At 41.2% G+C, this 18,593-nt stretch overlaps 2 protein-coding genes across 3 annotated transcripts; one reads left to right on the top strand and one right to left on the bottom strand.

Moving 5' to 3' along the window:
• Positions 1-20: 20 nt before the first annotated feature.
• On the bottom strand, positions 21-14,069 carry TDG (thymine DNA glycosylase). Of its 2 annotated transcripts, none has more exons than XM_081879341.1 (10): positions 13,729-14,069; positions 10,242-10,384; positions 8,920-9,128; positions 7,839-7,908; positions 7,305-7,440; positions 7,137-7,219; positions 6,952-7,046; positions 6,523-6,694; positions 5,179-5,307; positions 21-3,687 (listed from the first exon to the last, which is right to left on the bottom strand). In XM_081879341.1, the coding sequence occupies exons 1-10, from the start codon at positions 14,052-14,054 to the stop codon at positions 3,551-3,553; spliced, it is 1,500 nt and encodes a 499-aa protein (XP_081735467.1). In that variant the 5' UTR covers positions 14,055-14,069; the 3' UTR covers positions 21-3,550. The 2 variants fall into 2 exon arrangements, with proteins under 2 accessions (XP_081735467.1, XP_081735468.1); XM_081879342.1 differs by lacking the exon at positions 13,729-14,069 and adding an exon at positions 13,547-13,702.
• Positions 14,070-14,904: 835 nt separating this feature from the next.
• UQCC6 (ubiquinol-cytochrome c reductase complex assembly factor 6) lies at positions 14,905-18,045 on the top strand. Its single transcript, XM_081879345.1, has 3 exons — positions 14,905-15,090; positions 16,265-16,394; positions 17,026-18,045. The coding sequence occupies exons 2-3, from the start codon at positions 16,287-16,289 to the stop codon at positions 17,119-17,121; spliced, it is 204 nt and encodes a 67-aa protein (XP_081735471.1). The 5' UTR covers positions 14,905-15,090; positions 16,265-16,286; the 3' UTR covers positions 17,122-18,045.
• Positions 18,046-18,593: the final 548 nt, after the last annotated feature.

Here is an 18,593-nt window from a genome sequence, read left to right as displayed (position 1 = left end):
AAGTCAAACTAAAACCAAAATTAAACATCCGTTCTTTTATTTATTTCAAATAATTTATCCATTTCTTCTTTTCAACAGCACAAACAATTCAGCATTAAGACTTTTATTAAACAATGCCACAATTAAGCACCAGAAGATACTGCAACAATTCCTGGTTTGTTTTTTGCAAGAAATTGGCAGATCAGAAGTGTTCGATACAATTTTTAAAAGCACCATGTTTGACAATAGACGTGCATTCACATTTCATTAACCTGTTGGTAATCTAATGGATGCTCTTTTAAGTAAGATGTTCTCTTTTCACACTTAACTAAAGTTACTACTGAGCTGTCCACCACCTGTGGCAATATAGCTTTGTTAAAACTAAAAATTGTTTCAGATCCCTGATGCAAGGCACTCCAAGCACTTGCAAGAAAGTGTCCATGTAAACAGCGATACATTAAAAAAACCCCTTAAAAAACCTAAGGCTGTAATCCTGAACACACTTACTAGGGAGTAAATCCCACTGAACACCAGAGGGCTTAATTCTGAGTAAACATGCATAGGACTGTGCTGCAAGTGAATCATTTTATAGATTGTTGACCAGATAATGAAAAGTTTCCACAGCAACTAACCGACATGATCAGAACCAGAATATACACCTCAATCTTATTATTTTTTAAAAAAACAACAATGTTGTGTTTGTGGATTAAAGCACATGATTTTGGAGGGAGATCACAAACATGCTTATCTCTCAATGAGCAGCAAGTCAAAACACTACATAAGGTTCAAAGCTGCTAGAAAGCTATGGATCTACTTTAAATTGATCCACTCAACCCATTGTTCCTGATCCAAACACACACAAGACATTTTTAAATAAATCCAGCTGTTTGTGGTATACTTAAATAGTGATCATAATGTACACATTATGGAGACACAGTTCTTGCGCATAATTCAAGTATCCGAAGCACCTAATCAGCAGATGATCAAAACTTCAGTTTTATCCTCTTATTGCTTTTACTTTTATGCTATCTCTTCCCCACTTGTGACAAAAAGGAGGTGCAGGGAAGAGAGAAGGAAGCAAGATATTAGGCACAGACAGAACAAACACTCCCAACATCAATTTAAGTTTATCCAAAGACAATGAGCATGATCTACTTGCATTGTGGGCTCAAAACTTGCAAGCAAAGAATTCCGACAGAGCTAAAACGGAGGCTGTTTTCTCCCTCCTTCACTTGTGCATACAAGGCAGTGCGAATGAATGTTAGAGGGAAAAGGGACACATCTCCTTCACTTATACCCAAACTTTTGCAAGGCATGGAAAGAAGGAGCTCAATAGATTTGTGGAAATGCACAGAGACTTCCCATTTCTCCTAACACCGTAGCACTGCCTGTATGAGTGTCCATGAGTAGGAGGGGAGGACAGGGCAAGCTTACTGAAATCTTCCATATGCAGGTGCTGTGTCTGCAATGCAATGTCATTGTGCCCCAAACCATTAGGAAATGTTTTGTAGGTGGGCAATTATGTCCATTTCCTAGGGTAGGCTTGTAACTGCCTGAATGTCACACTACCACCAACATCGTTTTGGCCACCAAGATGTGGAATGTGATGTTTCCTAAAAATGAAAAATGCTGAATTCTGGTGAAGCTTCTTCAGATCAACCCTCTCTTGCCCCCAGTCCTTTCCAATGTTTTCCTTCTCCTGTGGCATGTATGTATTTTAAAAGCCTATACAGTGGTACCTTGGTTCTCGAATGGCTTAGTTGTCGAACAAATCGGCTCCCGAATGCCGCAAACCCGGAAGTAAGCGTTAAATTTTGCAAATGTTTTGCAGAAGCCGAATGTCTGACGCAGCTTCTGCTTGAGTGCAGGAAGCTCCTGGAGCCAATCAGAAGCCGCGCCTTCATTTTTGAACAGTTTGGGGAGTTGAACTGACTCCCGGAACGGATTAAGTCTGAGAACCAAGGTACCACTGTACAGAGCATACATATTTCCTTCTTAAGGTGGTTCTCTATTCTGGCCAATGTTCTCTTGAAACACTAAATCAGGGTTGGGGATCATGTGCCGTTCAATTTATTGTTGGGCTACAACTCCAATCATCCTGGACCATTGGCCATGCAATCTGGGGCTGATGGGATTTGGATTCCAAAAACATCTGGACGATCACATGTTCCCTAGCCCTAAATCCCCACCACCGTATCTTTACATTCCAAGATCTACACTACAAGCCATTCCCCACCAGCAGCTCAACCTTCAGAGGGCAGGCAGAAGGGAACACACAAAATGTGGCGGTTATAGCATTCCCCTCCATCTTCTTAAGTGGCTATGAGACTGAGGTATTAAACTCTCAGAAACATGTGCACAGTCTCCTCATACCTCTCTTCTTTATACACACACTTTTCTCTCACACACTAAGGAATTGTTCACACATGCATGTTTATCATGGGCCATCAAAGACAATACACTGGAGGCAGGATTTCCATTTCTCACAAGGAAAGCTTTTTAGGGCTGAGGCAAAAGTAGTAAAGGGAGGACTGAACCAAGGTATGTGCTAGGATAATCTTAGATCAGAACTGAAAGAAGTGCTACAACTTTCAGTTGTTTTACAGAGATCCCTGTGAAAGGCTGTTAAAATGTTGATTTTAGAATCCATTATGGGCCAAGATTATCCTCAAAATCTGAAGCAGTGCCCTTACACTAAGGGGAACCCACTTGCTCTTAGTGACATCAGCAAGCAGTCAAATCTGACCGGCTGCACAGCACTGTAATGTCACCACATCCAGTATATAATCCCTGATTGACTGGGATCACTTGAGGGTGAATGAAATGGAGAGAGTGAAAATGCCAGCTGAAATAGCAGCAGATATTAAACAACAACAACAGGATGAAGGTGCTTGGCCCCCATAAAGTAACAGAGGAGAGACCTGGTGATCATTTGGTTCAACCCTTATGCTTTTCAATGGTGGCAGGTCACACATTCAAGTGGCAGTAGTCAAATGATGTACATACATGCCTGCACACTACTTTCTGCCATAAAAGCAAGGCTCCTTCACACCAGAGGCAGGCCTACAACTGTGTGCAACAGATTTGCTGGACAATAACTTGCTATGTCACTTCCAGTAACAATGTTAGATCTACAAGCAGCTTTCCCTCTCCTTAGATGGACTAACACACGTATTAAATATCCCAACACATGAAGGGATAGGTTAAAAAGGTACGTTCACAAACTACATTACAAAATACAGATTTAAAACAAAACAAACAAAAAAAGTTTTCACCAATGAGAAGTCAGTTTTCTAAAACTGCAGCTATGGAACAATTTAAATACAAAAGTCTCATACAAAATAAGAAAGAAAGAGAAAGAAACAGGGAAGCCTCATCTCTTAAAAAACATTTTCTTTAAGTGACCTGATTCATAGGTCTAAATCTACAAACACAAATGGTTATCATAAGAGAGAACTAAGAGGTAAAATGCTATTTAAAAATGCTTCAGTTGGAGAACTGAGGTACCATTCTTGACGTTTGTGTTTTAAAAAACTCCTGCAGAAGTTACGCTTGGCTTAAAAGGCAGCCTTTAAGCATTGCTTCCTTCTTCCTCTTGTGGTCTAGAATTCCTGAAATCTGGAATCTGATCTGTGAAAGATTGTGTCATCCACTGTCCATTGGGGACATCTCCAAAGGAAGATCCACTGCTGTACTCTGCACTGGTTGCTGCAGGAAAACAAACCAAAATGACTTAATCCTTTAGTTGGTGCTCTGGCTGAAGGAAGAAAAGGCATTTCCCCAAATGTGCTGGTTATAGATTTTGCCCACCAGGGGGCATCCATCCATCTGTTTGACTGTAGATGGTGGGTGGCTGAGGGTAGCCACCTCAGAAGATGCTAATCCAGACATGTCCAAAGTCCGTTTTGGGGACCTAATCCCGCCCACCGGATGATTTAATCCGGTCCCCATGGCAGTATTTGTCCTGGGGTAAAATCCTTTAAAAAGCTCAACAACTTTGGGGTTAAATCCTAAGAAAAGCTCAACAACTTTGGGGTAAAATTGTAAAAAAAAAAAAAAAAAAAAAAAAAAGCTCAGCAACTTTGGTCGGCCCTCACACATGTTCATTTCATCAAATTTGGCCCTCTTTGAAAAAAGTGTGGACACCCCTGTGAGTCTAACCCATTCCCCACCATGAAATTTTCAGCTACAAAAGCCAGCCAGTTGTTATTCATTTAAAAAAGAAGTTAAACATGTACAACTTAAAGCAACTAAGCTACTCAATCCATTTCATTAAGAAAACAATTTTTTAAAAAACTAAAGATGGCCATATTTTAGCCAATTTTATAAGAAAGCAACTGTGCTTCAAGAATTCTATGCCTTCCTCCAAGGCATTCCTGTCAGTCTGTTTTCCACTGGAAGAGAAATATTTGCCCATCAAATGTCCCATCTTTGGAAGGGAGTCTCACATTGTGCTGACAATAATTACTGGGTTAGTACTTTTTATTTGTTTTTTAGATGGTATTTTAACAAACAGTTTTGATCTTATGCAGCTCTGGTTCTAATATCTGGTTTAGTGCTCTGCTGCTTCATAAATGATTGTTTATTGTATCTGTAGTTTCATTTTTATTTGTGAGCCACTATGAGAATCACTTGGGGCTGAAGAGCAAGATAGAAAATAAATGGAATTAAAAAGCACAACTGGCACTTAAAATTTGTATTTTGTTATTCTATTTCACTAAAGATGATAAATAAGTCAAATAACCATGAATAACTTTTTGGATTTTGGATTAGCTATTTCTCACTAATTTACCATGTCCCCCAACAGTACCCCCAGATCCTCTGGCATTAGCACTGCTGCTGCTGTGGTTGCTGCTCCTAATCATCATTATTATCATCATTATCTTACAAGTGATAAATTGAGAGAGGGAAAGACAGAGAAAATATATGGCAACTGAAGAGACTGAATTTTACTTACACAGATTTATACATGATTCTCTATGTCGGATTTTAAAAATAGATATAAAAAGTTACATGTGAATGCAGAATGTGACTTCTACTTTATAACACCTTAATAGTTTATACTTTTGCATTGAGTTCCAAATGCAGTGTTGCACTTGTCTAAAACAAAAGAAATTAATAGAACCAATCCTAATTATCTTCTGCATCAGGGAACATGGATTAAAATGAAGAGAAAACAAAATATTCCCTATACTCTACCTGTTCCATTTGAAGGGAAGTTACATGGTTCACCATCCTCGGCTGTTTTTTCACCATAAGCACCCCCGTAAGCTGCTTCATAACCCGGATCATATTTTTCTTCTTTGACAGCCATTTTCTTAGCATCCTCTGAAGTAACACACACACACACACACACATACATTGAAAGCTTAAATCAAATCTCTAACCAGACATGAACAAGTGGATATATGAGAAACAAAAATGGAATATAATATATGATCACAGTGGAGAGACCTTAAAATGGACATGGATGGAAAGAAATAGTATGATACAATATGGAGTAATGTTGGTGTGAATCAATAAAAAGAAGAAATATGGTTAACACTTATAAATAATTACAGTATTTAGGGGACCTATCATGGACTTTCCATGCAACAAATGAAATGATGACTATGAGACACTGTAACTTAAGAGGAAATATTGTTTAACAGACAGTGAAGTAGATAGTAGTTCATATTGACGATGGTTTTAAATAATTTTATATTATTTCTGTACATGACCAGTACAGTGGAACCTTGGTTCTCAAACGGCTTAGTCGACAAACAAATCGGCTCCCGAGTGCCAAAAACCCAGAAGTGAGTGTTCCAGTTTTGGAACGTATTTCGGAAGCTGAACATCTGATGCAGCTGTCGGTTATTGTTTCTGTGGTGCCTGCACCAATCGGAAGCTGCGCCTTGGTTTTAGGAGTTGAATGGACTTCTGGAACGGATTAAGTTCGAGAACCAAGGTTGCACTGTAGATTGAAAATTGGAAGTCCCTCTTTTGTCATTTTTGCTAATGTTTCTGTTTCTGCTTTCTTTGTTTTATCTCTCTCTTCTCTCTCTTTATCTCTGTTGCCTCTTTCTCTTTTTCTTCTTTTTCTTGTTTTGTATCTTAGGTAGCTGTAACCTTATTGTATTATGGGAAAATCTCAATAAAAACCTTATAGAGAAAAATAAATCAGATTTCAAACTCTTGACTTGAGCATATGAGGAGTCTTTCAACAGGATAACACTGTTATCCTACTCAGAAGGCATATTCTAATTATATTCTTATTGTATATGATTAAATAATATCCAGTATAAAATAGAATTTTAAGGAATTACAAGTTATAAGACCTCCAAAATGTATTAAAAACTTTCTATTTGCTCTCTTGTTAAACTGTTTAAGGAATAGTTTCAAAGAAGAAATCATGCATAAGTTTAGGACACTTTTGTTTAAAATAGGTCAAAACTGCAGTCTTCCGGTTACAGCACTGAGCAGCTGCCCAGGCCCACTTTATTTTTCTCATGTGGATTAGGTCTTTTGAGCAAATCCTGGTTATTCTGGCTTCATATGCTATACCTTGTGCTAGCTGCAAGTCAAATGTGTACTGCACTTCCTGGACCTCTGCATTTGACGCGACACCCTTCAGCTGATCCCTTAGGTCTTTCAGCTTGATGTAATAATGAACTTTATCTTGTGCACGAGGAAACTGAGCACATCTTGCACTGGATGAGGGCATAACATAGCAAAGCTGTAAAAAGGAAAAAATATCAAAACAGAAGGCAATGTTAAATCAGAAGCCTCCAAACTGGTAAAGCATTTTTAAAACACAAACTTTGTTTCAAAAACTTCCATTATCTCACTCACAGGTAGTGAAATCTTAAATTCTAAGATAATAGTTTTGAATAGAAGTGTTTTTTTCTCCATCAGTGCAAGTTTATATCAATTCCTTCTTCCACAAATGGTAAGATTCTGTGTTTTTATTTCATAACCACGACAGGAACTTACTGTTTCTGTGTCTGGAACCTTATGTGGCTGGAGTCCAAATTCCAACTTTTTAACCTTTACTCCAAAAACCTCTTTGCTGAAAATGTCATAAATGCCTACAGTAAAATTAAATACAAATTGACTGTTAGTCACAATACAATACCAGTGAAATCTATATGCAGAAATCTTGTATATAAAAGGCTCACATTTTCCATTAAAAACTGCTATTTTAGGTTGATACTTCTGCAATTTTTGCACCAGAATCCGTCCTCCTTCCCGAAACTCTTTGCTAAAAAGTGGGAGGAAAATATTAAGTTATATAACAGGCCTGGAAATACCCATGATCTATTTACGGAATTCCAACTTGACCTTACCTGGAAAGGTCCTTGCTCCCTGGTGTTGTCCTTTCCACCATGTTTGTAAACCCAATACCATATTTATGTGGCAAAGTGTGGTCATCCATATGATTCAACTGTTCTTCACTTAACCCAGACAAAAAGAGACACTTCCCTGTGGAAGGAGAAAATATATGATTCTTATAGTTGAGTTACAATGCAGTCAACTTCTTATCACTGATCAGGCAACCAGTACTTGAACACCATGTCGTTTTTGGCTCTCTTATTGTGTGTTTCCCACACAATTTGCCTCTGATGTTCTTGGAAGGAAGTGAGATAACAGATCTTCTCCTGTATTATGTCACCGTTTGGCATTTTCCTTTTAGCATTCATGCTGAATATGCACTATTCTACATGCTCACATTTCACCCATGCAGCCATTCACTACACTTCTTCCAGCAAAAGCCAAATCTTGCCCACGATCTCATTTCTCTAGCCCTTCTACAATCAGAAAATGCAGAATTAAAAATGCATTCTTAAAAGTTTCAAGAGATCATAGAAGGTGGAACTTACAGAAGTGGTTTCCAGGTCCTGGGTAATGATGGCCTTTGTAGGCTGCCATTAAACCTGGATTTATACCAATCTAGAAAACAAAAGAACAATTAAATCTTCTAATCTGTTGCATGGAATAACTCACAGTGCTTTGGATACTTTTTATGCCCTGAATGGTTGAGGACTGGGTCATCTACAGGGCTGCCTTTTCCTGGATGAGCCTGCCCACCTATTTACATTATGCTCCTATGTGTTTGGTTTTATAACATGGTTTTAATGCATTGGTTTTAACTATCTCTATTTTCTTTGAATATATTTTAATGCTACTAGTAAGAGAGGACTGCTGCTGCTTTCTATTTCTGTTTTGGCTGTTTTCATATTTTTGGCAACAGATGTTTTAAAATTGTTAATTTGTGATTTTGTTCTGTTAGCTACTTTGAGCTTTTTTTGAGGAATGACAAGATACAAATGTTTTAAATAAATAAAGACCTGTTTACCACTATTAATTGCTGAAGCAAAGCAGGGGGTATGGAACGAAAATGTGAAATATCTCAGAGACGACTTTCACGTTCCAGAAAATATAAAGTTAATCACTTATCTCATCTGCTCTTACAGATCTGTTGTAAATACTTGAAATGTTTATGACCATGGAAAACCACTGTGCTAAAACAGAGGAAAATACTTTAAAACAGCTAAGGAAAAAGCAAAAGTGGAAATAGACCTCAATTATTTGTTGGGAATAAGGAAATATCAGAAAGTGATCACTTTTGTTTCCCAGCCAATCTAGTAAAATGATCACTTGAAACAACAAATGACCCTCTTCTTATCAATTAAAAAGGGAAAAAAGGGCGGGGGGGAATGATAAATTATCCTCATGGAGAAACTCCCAGGGAAAAACATTAAACTGTGGAGCCAAAAGGTCATACAAGAGGAGGTTTGTAACATTTCTATACAGAGCCCAGATCTATACAAGGGAAGAACAGAATGCTATTGTTGCAACAGACTAACACAGACATCCCTTTTGGGATTTACTACAAAGTTGCTAACTGAACTGGCTGCAAAACAGTTATCTACAGATAAAACTTTCTTACATCTGACTTACAATTACAATATCCAAATTGAAGGTCAGTATATCAGGAAGAGTTTTGGTTAACAATTCAGCTTCAGATACGCCATTAAAACGATCTACTTTCCTTTTGACTTTAAAAGTATCTGTGATTTTTTCTTGTTTGGCTTTTGATTTGGCAACTTTAGCAGCAGGTTTCTTGGGTTCAGAAGTTTTGTTTTTTCTCTTTCTTCCTTTAACAGTTGCTGTAAGACAAAAGGAAAATACTACTATTTAATCAGAGATGATGTGAAATGTTACATTTAAAAATCTATTTCTAACTTATAAAATATCTTTCAGCTAAACATGCCATCCAACAAATATTCTCAACGAAAGTTGGAAGAACTCCACATCTAACTTATCCATCCCATTACTGCCCTGAAAAGAGCATCGGATCGCTCTTGCTGTTAATATTTATCTTTGGATAGATAAATATATTATTAGAAACCTGCTGGTATACATGAAAGAGGGTTTTTAAAATGCCTTGCAAATGAGCTCTGAGCATCAAAACTGACCCCAGTGCTCATTTCTGGAGAAAGGACACAATAAAAAATTACTTGAGAAATCTTAAGGTTATTCAAGTTTAGTTCTAGAGGCTGCTTTTACAAATAAATTCAATTTGCTACATAAATCACAAGGCTGCAAGAAAAGTTTGATTGCATCAAAACTTTATTTTGTGCATTATCCTAAGAAATAACTTAGTAACTACATGGCAAGCAATCATATAGTTATGTTGCAAACTAAGAACTTGCATTATTAAATGTTATCCAGAAATGAGTAACAATATCCAAGAATTGTAAGGGGATTGGTAATCTACTATTTTAAATATTGATGTAGAATAATCAAGTGAGACTAAATTTGTAATCTTTAATACAACATGCTGGCCAACCAGAAAAAAGACGGGATCAGTTTCTGAACTACAAAACGGAATAAAAAGGATTGCACTGACAATCTGAGATTAATGTAATGCATGTATGAATACCATGATATGGACAGGTTATGCAACTTGTTCCTGTAACTTTGACATTTACCATTTACTGTAGACAACAGAAATGCAAGTTAAGTATGTTCATGTAAACTGCTGCTTAATCAGTTATTAGAAAAAAATGTGCAAGCTCAAGCTAGAAGTGTCCACTCTTTTCTCTTACTACAATATTTTAAAACTGTAAAGAAAAGGGCACAATTTCACAATAAGCATTGGTTCAGGTCAGCAAAACCACCACTCTGAAGAATGAAGCTATCCAACTGTTTTCAGATATTATAAAAGAAATATGTTCCTGCATATTTGCTTAAACATTTCAAGGAAAAAATTGAGACACCTTGAACAGGTTCTGGAACAAAGTCTGATTCCAAAGGCCCCTGAAGTGTTTCCTCTTCATTCATCATCTCCATGTTTGGAACTCCAGTCATCATTTGATGGAATGGAAAAGGATAAAATGCTGGTTGAAGGGCAGTATAATGTCTTTAAAAAAATAATTTAAAAAGGTTAAATTTACTACCATTTCAAATTATAAATTTGGAACAAAATTTCAAGTAGTATTTGACATGCATTTTCAAGACGAGTCTGATGGATTTCTTCCATGTTTGGCAACAATTCTCATCTTATATATTACCGTATTTTTCGCCCTCTAGGACGCACTTTTCCCCCTCCAAAAATGAAGGGAAAATCTGTGTGCGTCCTATGGGGCGAATACAGGCTTTTGCTGAAGCTTGGAGAGCGAGAGGGGTTGGTGCGCACCGACCCCTCTCGCTCTCCAGGCTTCAGGAAGCTATCAGCAAGCCTGGGGAGCCCGCGGGAGTTCCCGCAGGGCTCTCTAGGCTGCGGATAGCAGCCTGCCGCCCGGCGCGTGGGGCGCCCTGAAGCAGAGCGCCCCTCACGCCGGGCAGACATCCCGCAGGGCTCCCTAGGCTGCGGATAGCAGCCTCCTGCACAGAGCGCGGGGCGCGCTGAAGCAGAGTGCCCCGCGCTTCGGGCAGACATCGGCCAGCCCCACAAGCTCGGGGGACAGCGGGGAGGCGCAGCGCCGCCATCCCGCTGTTCCCCGATCTGGTTTTGGGGGGAAAATAAAGGGAAATTTTTTCCCCTTTATTTCCCCCCCCCAAAAAACCAGGTGTGTCCGATGGGACGGAGCGTCCTATGGGACGGAGCGTCCTATGGGACGAAAAATGCGGTATATACTTCTGCTCCCACAGGATCAGAGCCAAGGTCAACAAAAGGGGTACTTCCAGACAGCTGCTTGGTGTGGAATCGGTGCTCCTTAGAAATGCACATCTTTTGTAGCATTCCCAAGACACTGTTTGTGTAAAAATACCATTCTATACTTCCCCATTTAATTCAGACTTACCCTTTCCAAGAAAAATCCAATTAATTTTTAAAAAATGTTGCCAACAGCCCATTTGTGATATCTATTCTATTAACCTCCATTCTGGAAGTACAGTGGTGCCCCGCAAGACGAACGCCTCGCAAGACGGAAAACCCGCTAGACGAAAGGGTTTTCTGTTTTGGAGGCGCTTCGCAAAACAAATTTCCTATGGGCTTGCTTCGCAAGACGAAAAAGTCTTGCGAGTTCCTGCGGGTTTTTTCCCCTCCCCCCCTTTTTCTAAGCCGCTAAGCCACTTATCAGCTGATCCGCTAAGCCGATAAGCTGCTAAAAGCCGCTAAAAGCCGCTAAAAGCCGCTAAAAGCCGCTAAAAGCCGCTAATAGCGCTAAGCCGCTAAGCTGTCAATGGGCTTGCTTCGCAAGACGAAAAAACCGCTAGACGAAGAGAATCGTGGAACGGATTCTTTTCGTCTTGCGAGGCACCACTGTATCCCAAGTTACCCATGAATAGTTGTGCTTGCATTTTGTTTGTTAAATATATGATCAGAGTGGTAACAGGGTTGATTCTCAAAGTCTAATTTAAAGACAAATGATTTGGAGTTATGTTTCCTGTTTGCATGATTTGGGAAAGCACAAAATACTGTCAATTGCTAATCAAGTCAATGTGTCCCAACACAACATGCTAACCTGGTTCAAGCACTGAAAAACCCTACAAGCAGAGTAAAAGAAATTACAACACACACGGAAAGGCACCACTTCCTGACACCAATTCACTGAAAGAAAGACTGTAGAGCAGAGGCAGGGCATTTGCATTGCATGCAGAAAGCCCCAGGACTCAGTCCCCAGCACCTCCAGATTTGGTTGGGAAAGTCCCAGCCAAAGAGAGCAGCTGCCGGCCAGAACAGACCACCTGATGGATCAATGGTCTGACTCAGTATAACACAGCTTCCCATGAGACTACCTATGCTGCAAATAGAATTTTAAAAAAGGTACCAATATGCTCATGCAAACTGCTGCTGGGAAAACCTGCTGTCATGGGTCAGATACTAGTTCCTATCCGCAGTTGAGTTCATAGACATGTCCCATATGCCGATTATTTTAAGAGTATCTGAACTGGACCATTGCTGTTGTACTATAAAAAAGGAGGAACAACTGGAATCCTCAGCTCTACCCTTATACTTATTAAGGCAAGTTAGTTTCCACCTAAGTGTAATTGAAAGCAGGCAAGGAAAAACCATCCTTTCACCACTCTTTACAACTAGCATAAAGAAACAACTCATCCACATTATTTGATCCTGAATACACACCCGTAGAAAGGATAATTGCTTTCCAAGGTAATAGGAAGAGTTTTGAATACACATTTCGTGGAGGCCTAGTTCCACATGAACTGCTTCAAGTTGGTAAGCCTGTTTCTGGATTTTACCATTTCACACTGCAGGTGGAAGCTCACTTCACTACACACTCTTAAATTACACCAGTCCCATGCCCTTACTTGTAGAAAAATTAGAAGCCAGAGGCTTCAAGCCTCTTGCTGACACACAAGTTTTCTATGTATGGGCACTTTTTGATAATATGAATCATGCCAAGCCCACCCACCCGCCCACCCACTCTGCTAGCAGCTATGTATGTATGTATGTATGTATGTGCACATGTATATGCACAAAACATGTCTCTCTCATATCAGTCTCTGCCTTCCAACAATTTGCCTTCACTCCTCCATTGTCTCCCGAGACAGATGGACACCAATCAATAAGTATATATGTGTGTTTGTAAATATTTATAACCCACCCTATAATCAAAGGATCTCAGGGCAAGGTGCATGAGAACCATTTTTAAAAATTGCAATCAACAACAATAAATACACACACACACACACAGGGGAGTCATGACAGTAAAATGTGTACTGTGAGCGTACCTAACAGATCTTACTCCAATATTACACATGTGCTAGTAAGTATATATAATTGTGTGTGTGTGTGTGTGTGAGAGAGAGAGAGAGAGAGAGAGAGAGAGAGATGCAGCCCTCCACCCTGTGTGCATCTGCCTATGTATCAGTAATATAAACACGCATGATAAATAACAATACAGAGGCGACCCAGAGCCTCGCTCACTCCCCTCTCCACCTTCCCATTCCGGGCTCAGGCCTTGGCCTGCCTGTGGCAAGAGACCCTGGCCTGGAAGCCTTTTGTGCTCCTCCACGGCAGGAGGGGAGGCGACCACGGCCCCCTCCGCCCCCAGAGGGCCTTGGAAGCCCCCCCTGCCCCCCCGCGAGCTCGGCCTCGGCCTCCTTCCGCCCCATCTACCTGGGGCCGGGCTCCTCGGCTTCCATTCCCGAGCGCTGGCGTCTCCCCGACGCCCACCTCCCCAGCTAGCGAAGGCCCGGCGAGAACTCGAGGCCTAGTCAGCGCCAGCCGAGCCCAACCTCCAATACCCCGCGACCCCCGTCAAGGCCCCTCCCCCTCCCCCCACAGCTCGCGCGCTGCACCTTCTGCCGCCGACTCTCTCTGGTTCCGCGGCGCCGGCGTGGGCTGGCCGGCCCACAGAGACAGGAAAAGGATAGACTGACACGCGGCGCGGCCTAGCGTAGAAATCCGGGATGGCGAAACGGGGGGCTACGATTTCAGCGACGTAGGAAGCTTGCCTTTGCACCGTTGGCTCGGCGTCGCCTGGTCTGAAGGGTAGCAGCGCTCCGGAACCGCGGGTGTCAGGCTGGGTTCTCTCCTGCCCGGCTTTGCTAGAGGGATGTGGGGCCAAACGGGGGAGGACCTTATGCAGGCGGAGCTGATGCACTGAGCTACGGCAATATTTCATTTTATTACTTCATTTTGTGTGTGTGTGTGTGTGTGTGTGTGTGTGTGTATGTTGTTGTTTAGTCGTGTCCGACTCTTCATGACCCCATGGACCAGAGCACGCCAGGCACTCCTGTCTTCCACTCCCTCCTGCAGTGGTCTTTTCCAGGGAGTCTTCTCTTCTCATGAGGTGGTCAAAGTATTGGAGCCTCAGCTTCAGGATCTGTCCTTCCAGTGAGCACTCAGGGCTGATTTCCTTCAGAATGGATACGTTTGATCTTCTTGCAGTCCATGGGACTCTCAAGAGTCTCCTCCAGCACCATAATTCAAAAGCATCAAAAGCATCAACTATTATATACAAAATTTTATTTTATTTCAATTTTATTTTAGTGTGTGTGTGTGTGTGTATACACACACACAAAAAAGTAATAAAATAAAATATTGCCGTAGCTCAGTGCATCAGAACAGACCATCTGATGGATCAATGGTCTGACTCAGTATAACACAACTTCCCATGAGACTTCCTATGCTGCGAATAAAAAAAAAAGTACACACACATATATATACAAAATTTTATTTTATTTCAATTTTATTTTATTACTTCATCATGGACATAGCAAAAATGGGAGTGACTTGGTTCATTAGCCTTATTATAGCACTTCCGGTCTAAAAGCTAACGGCTTTCCTCCTTTATCTCCCAATGCGGAATATTTAGGGCTTTCCCCCCATATATACGTTACACTTTAGAGCAGGCGTAGAGCACCTAGGGCGAGAATTACAGCCATGGGCGTCTTTCAAATCTTCTCTTGAATGAAAAGGCTACATGAATGAAAAGGCTACATGCTATTCCACATTTCTATCTCTAGAGTGCTTTCAAGTTCCAGAAGAGTGATGGGACGTAACAGCTAGTTGTACACGTGACTTCTTGACCTGTGCGTTGTTCTTGCCTTCCGCGTCCTCTATTGGCTCCCGGTCCGGGCAAAGAGAACCTTCTTTCGGCTCGTCCTTCGTGAGATTAACCTCCGCCACCGACGAGCCAGCGATCAGGGCTGATGCAGGTAAGCGGGAACCTCAGGGCGGTGCTAGCAACCAGGGAGCTTCATGGAAGAAAAGCCCCTTCCCCCCATCTCCCCCTTTCCGTGGGGAAGAGCCTGGCTTGCCTTTTGGCGTTATGGAAGGACACGCGTGTCCGTTGGGCAAGATGTGTGTTTGTCACATGGCGGATTTGCTCGGTTTCTTGGGTCTGGGAGAACCGTTTGAGAGACCCACAGGCAACCCACTTCTCCCACCGTGCAGACTGCCGTTCATGAGCCTTTGCTTGATCCTTTGCAACTGTTACTTGAGGCGCAGGTGGCCTGAGTCGCAGAGTGCTTTCTTTTCTTTCATTTTGATTATATTTTTATTAGTTTTCAATTAGCTTCCAAGAATAGCCTCATTATAACAATACCAATTTACAATACAATTATTCGCAGAGTGCTTTCCATCAGCTTTGGCTGGTGGGCCTTATCTGGAGAGGGAAAGCCCAACTACTGCTCTCTATGCTCTGGTAAACTCCAGGTTAGATTACTGCAATAAAGACAGTCCCATCTAGGGTGTGTTTCATTAATCCAAACGGATTGTACCTAAGGTATGTATCACCGTGGCCAGATCTGACATCTACAGGAATGGGCACAGCTGGCACACAAATTTATGCTGTGGCAGACTAACGTGTTCTTTGTTTTCAGAAATTTTCCTGGATTGGAGCCCACTGCATGCTAACAGTTTCTTAAATGTGCATGGGACAGAAATTGCAGTCCCATGCACATCTACTTAGAAGTCCCACTGTGTGCAATAGGACATACTCCCAAGTAATTGTGCATGGGAGTGCAGCCTAAAACTGTTTTTCCATTTCTGTTTTGGGGATTTGCTGTGTGGCTTTGAGCAAGAAAAAGCACAGGAAGGATGATAGTAAAAATGCTTTTCAAGCGTAAGATGTAGCTTTCTTTCAGGAATGAGGGTTGTAGTAGGCAAGTCATACTAGTGTAGTAGATCCGTTGCAATCAACAAACTTAAGTTAATCAACTGAAATCCATTTTAAGCATTATTAGTTGGATACAGCCAGCGATAGGCACTGCCAGAACGTCCAGCATCTTGTGTTTCTATCCTGGACTTCATCATTTTCCTTTTATGTCATCAGAGTTCATGCCATTTCTTCACTAGTGTCCTCGTCTTCCTCTTTTACTTGTATTCCAGTTGCTGCTAGTAGTTCTTGGCTATGCCTGCAGGAGTAGCTTGGCCTCGCTACCTGAAAATGTTCAGTGCAAGTATGTTGGCCATGTTTGCTGGTGCAGAAGTTGTCCATCGATATTACAGGCCTGATCTTGTAAGTGGCTTCTCCCCTCCCCACACCATTTATGTATTGGTTTGTTTGAAATAGTTGACCTTTCAACTTCAGAAGGACCCCCAGGACAGCTTACATCGAACAACACAGTAACACTGGGCATACACTTATTCCCCAATACAGCTCCGAGAGGTAATATATCTCCCAAGACTGTAGGTTGTGTTTTTTACTGTCCATCCCAGGACAGACAGTAGCCTAGGCCTTAGATGAGCTGCTGAGCAATAATAATTGGATCTTCTGTTGCCTGGATGGCTTTGAACACCTTACTCTTTTCCCTAAGCCTGCAGATCTGTGTCCAAAGGCAGTTCAAAATATTCCTTATTGTTTTAGCCTTTTATCCATTTTGTGCATTTTGAAATGGAGTGTGGGGAATTTTTGGCCCTCTTGATGTTGCTGAACCTATTATCCCTGCCCATTGGCTGTGCTTGCTGGGGCTGATGGGAGTTGTAGTTCAGCAATACCCAGAAGCCCACACCTGGGTTAGAGCTAATACCTTATCATGGTTCATGACCTAGAAGTTTCCACTAAGTGTGCATATAATCAAAGCTATAAATTTAAAAACTGAACTTGTGGTTCTTGGTATCAGTATGACTTGCCTTTTTTCTTTTTTTAGACAATACCAGAAGTCCCTCCCAAGCCTGGAGAACTCAGAACCGAACTATTGGGGCTCAAAGAAAGAAATCAGGAAGTTCAGCCTTCACAACAGTGATGATGCAAGGATTATGTTCCTCCATGAACTGCTCTTTAGTATTTATAATTGAACCTGTGCAATTTCAGAGTTTTCTGACAACATGGGCTTTACAAGTCATCTAGTGTATGCCCATTTTCTGGAGTCAAAATGTTTTTACTCCCTCCCATGCAATACAAGGCAGTCTTTTACTTAGCTGTCTGGTTTGTCTCAATATGTACCTGCAGCATTGCTCTCTACATGAGGCACAGTATGCCAGTACTATTTCCCCCCTTTTCCTTAAAACAGTTTCTGTAGGTTTTTGATGAGGTGTTAAGCTTTTCTACCCTTCTGCTGAAAAAGGTCTGCAGAGTGACTTCCAGAGATCAATGAGCCAGGTTGTCAGCCCAAGGGCAGGGACTAAGATGTGACACAAGAGAAAAAGGTATCTCATAGAATAGGGACACCGAGGATCATCAACCCCCTGCAATGCAGAAATATGCAGCTGTCCGTTCAAGTACTAGTTCTTGGTTACATATTTGGTTAGTGTCAATCAAAACACCTTCTTGGAAAGAGTTGCAATGCACTTGTTGCAATGGACCTTACAGACTGGCTATTTGGGGCATAGGAAGAAATCTGCCAGCATCTCATCAGCTCCTCACCAGAGCAGATACATCCATTGCTGTAGGCTGCTCACCATTCTATAATGGGCTTCCAACAAGCAAGGGTGTCAGCCTACCTTAAAGTGGATGTAATGGAGGTGGATTTGCAGGTTGGGGCCTCGTAGGTTCCAGCACTGCAGCCTGTAGTAAAAGGCAGCAAAATGACACCCACTAAAGAACAGTTGGTTCCAATGGTGAGAGGGTAGCCCAGTTGATGAAAATAATGGGGACTGGAGATGGATGGTTGCCTCCTTGGATTTTCACTCCCTAAAAGTGGTGCTGCAATAAACTCATGTTTCACAAAGCTGTGTGAAGTGTGCTTTCTGTAGGCAAGCCTTAGGCTACAATCCTAATGTATCTACCTCATTGAGTTCACTAGTACTTCTTGAGTAGAAATTGTTATGATTGTCCTTTAAATCTATATTAAGAGCAACCAGTTTAATATAAGGTGTCTATAGTTATCTGCTGTACCAACTACTTTTTTCCTGCAGTGGAAGGTATCACTGCTGCTGTTCAGGATTTACCACCTTATAGATTGACATACATTCTATATATAAGACCTTGTGGACGAATTCAGAATTGACAACTGATACAAAGCTCAACTTGTCATGTGACTTTTTTTGCTGCCTAGCTCCTCAGTACAGTGCATCGTGCAGTCTGTAGTTCCACCTTGCTACATCTTCCAGCACCACAATTTTCCATCTGTGAAGTTCCCATTGTTGCATATCACTCACAGACATCTTAATTATGCAAGAAATGAGTGTTCAGGTTTGGGTTTTTTTGTTCTGAAACAGCAACTAGTCAGGTCTTGTTAATAAATGAGGTCCACTATTTTCATACAAAAACAGGGAA

This window comes from Podarcis erhardii (genome assembly GCF_964252035.2).
Source record: "Podarcis erhardii genome assembly, chromosome: 10".
NCBI classification, from domain to species: Eukaryota; Metazoa; Chordata; class Lepidosauria; order Squamata; family Lacertidae; genus Podarcis; species Podarcis erhardii.
Note: the sequence above shows the minus strand (reverse complement) of the source record. Positions and strands in the feature narration are given on the sequence as shown.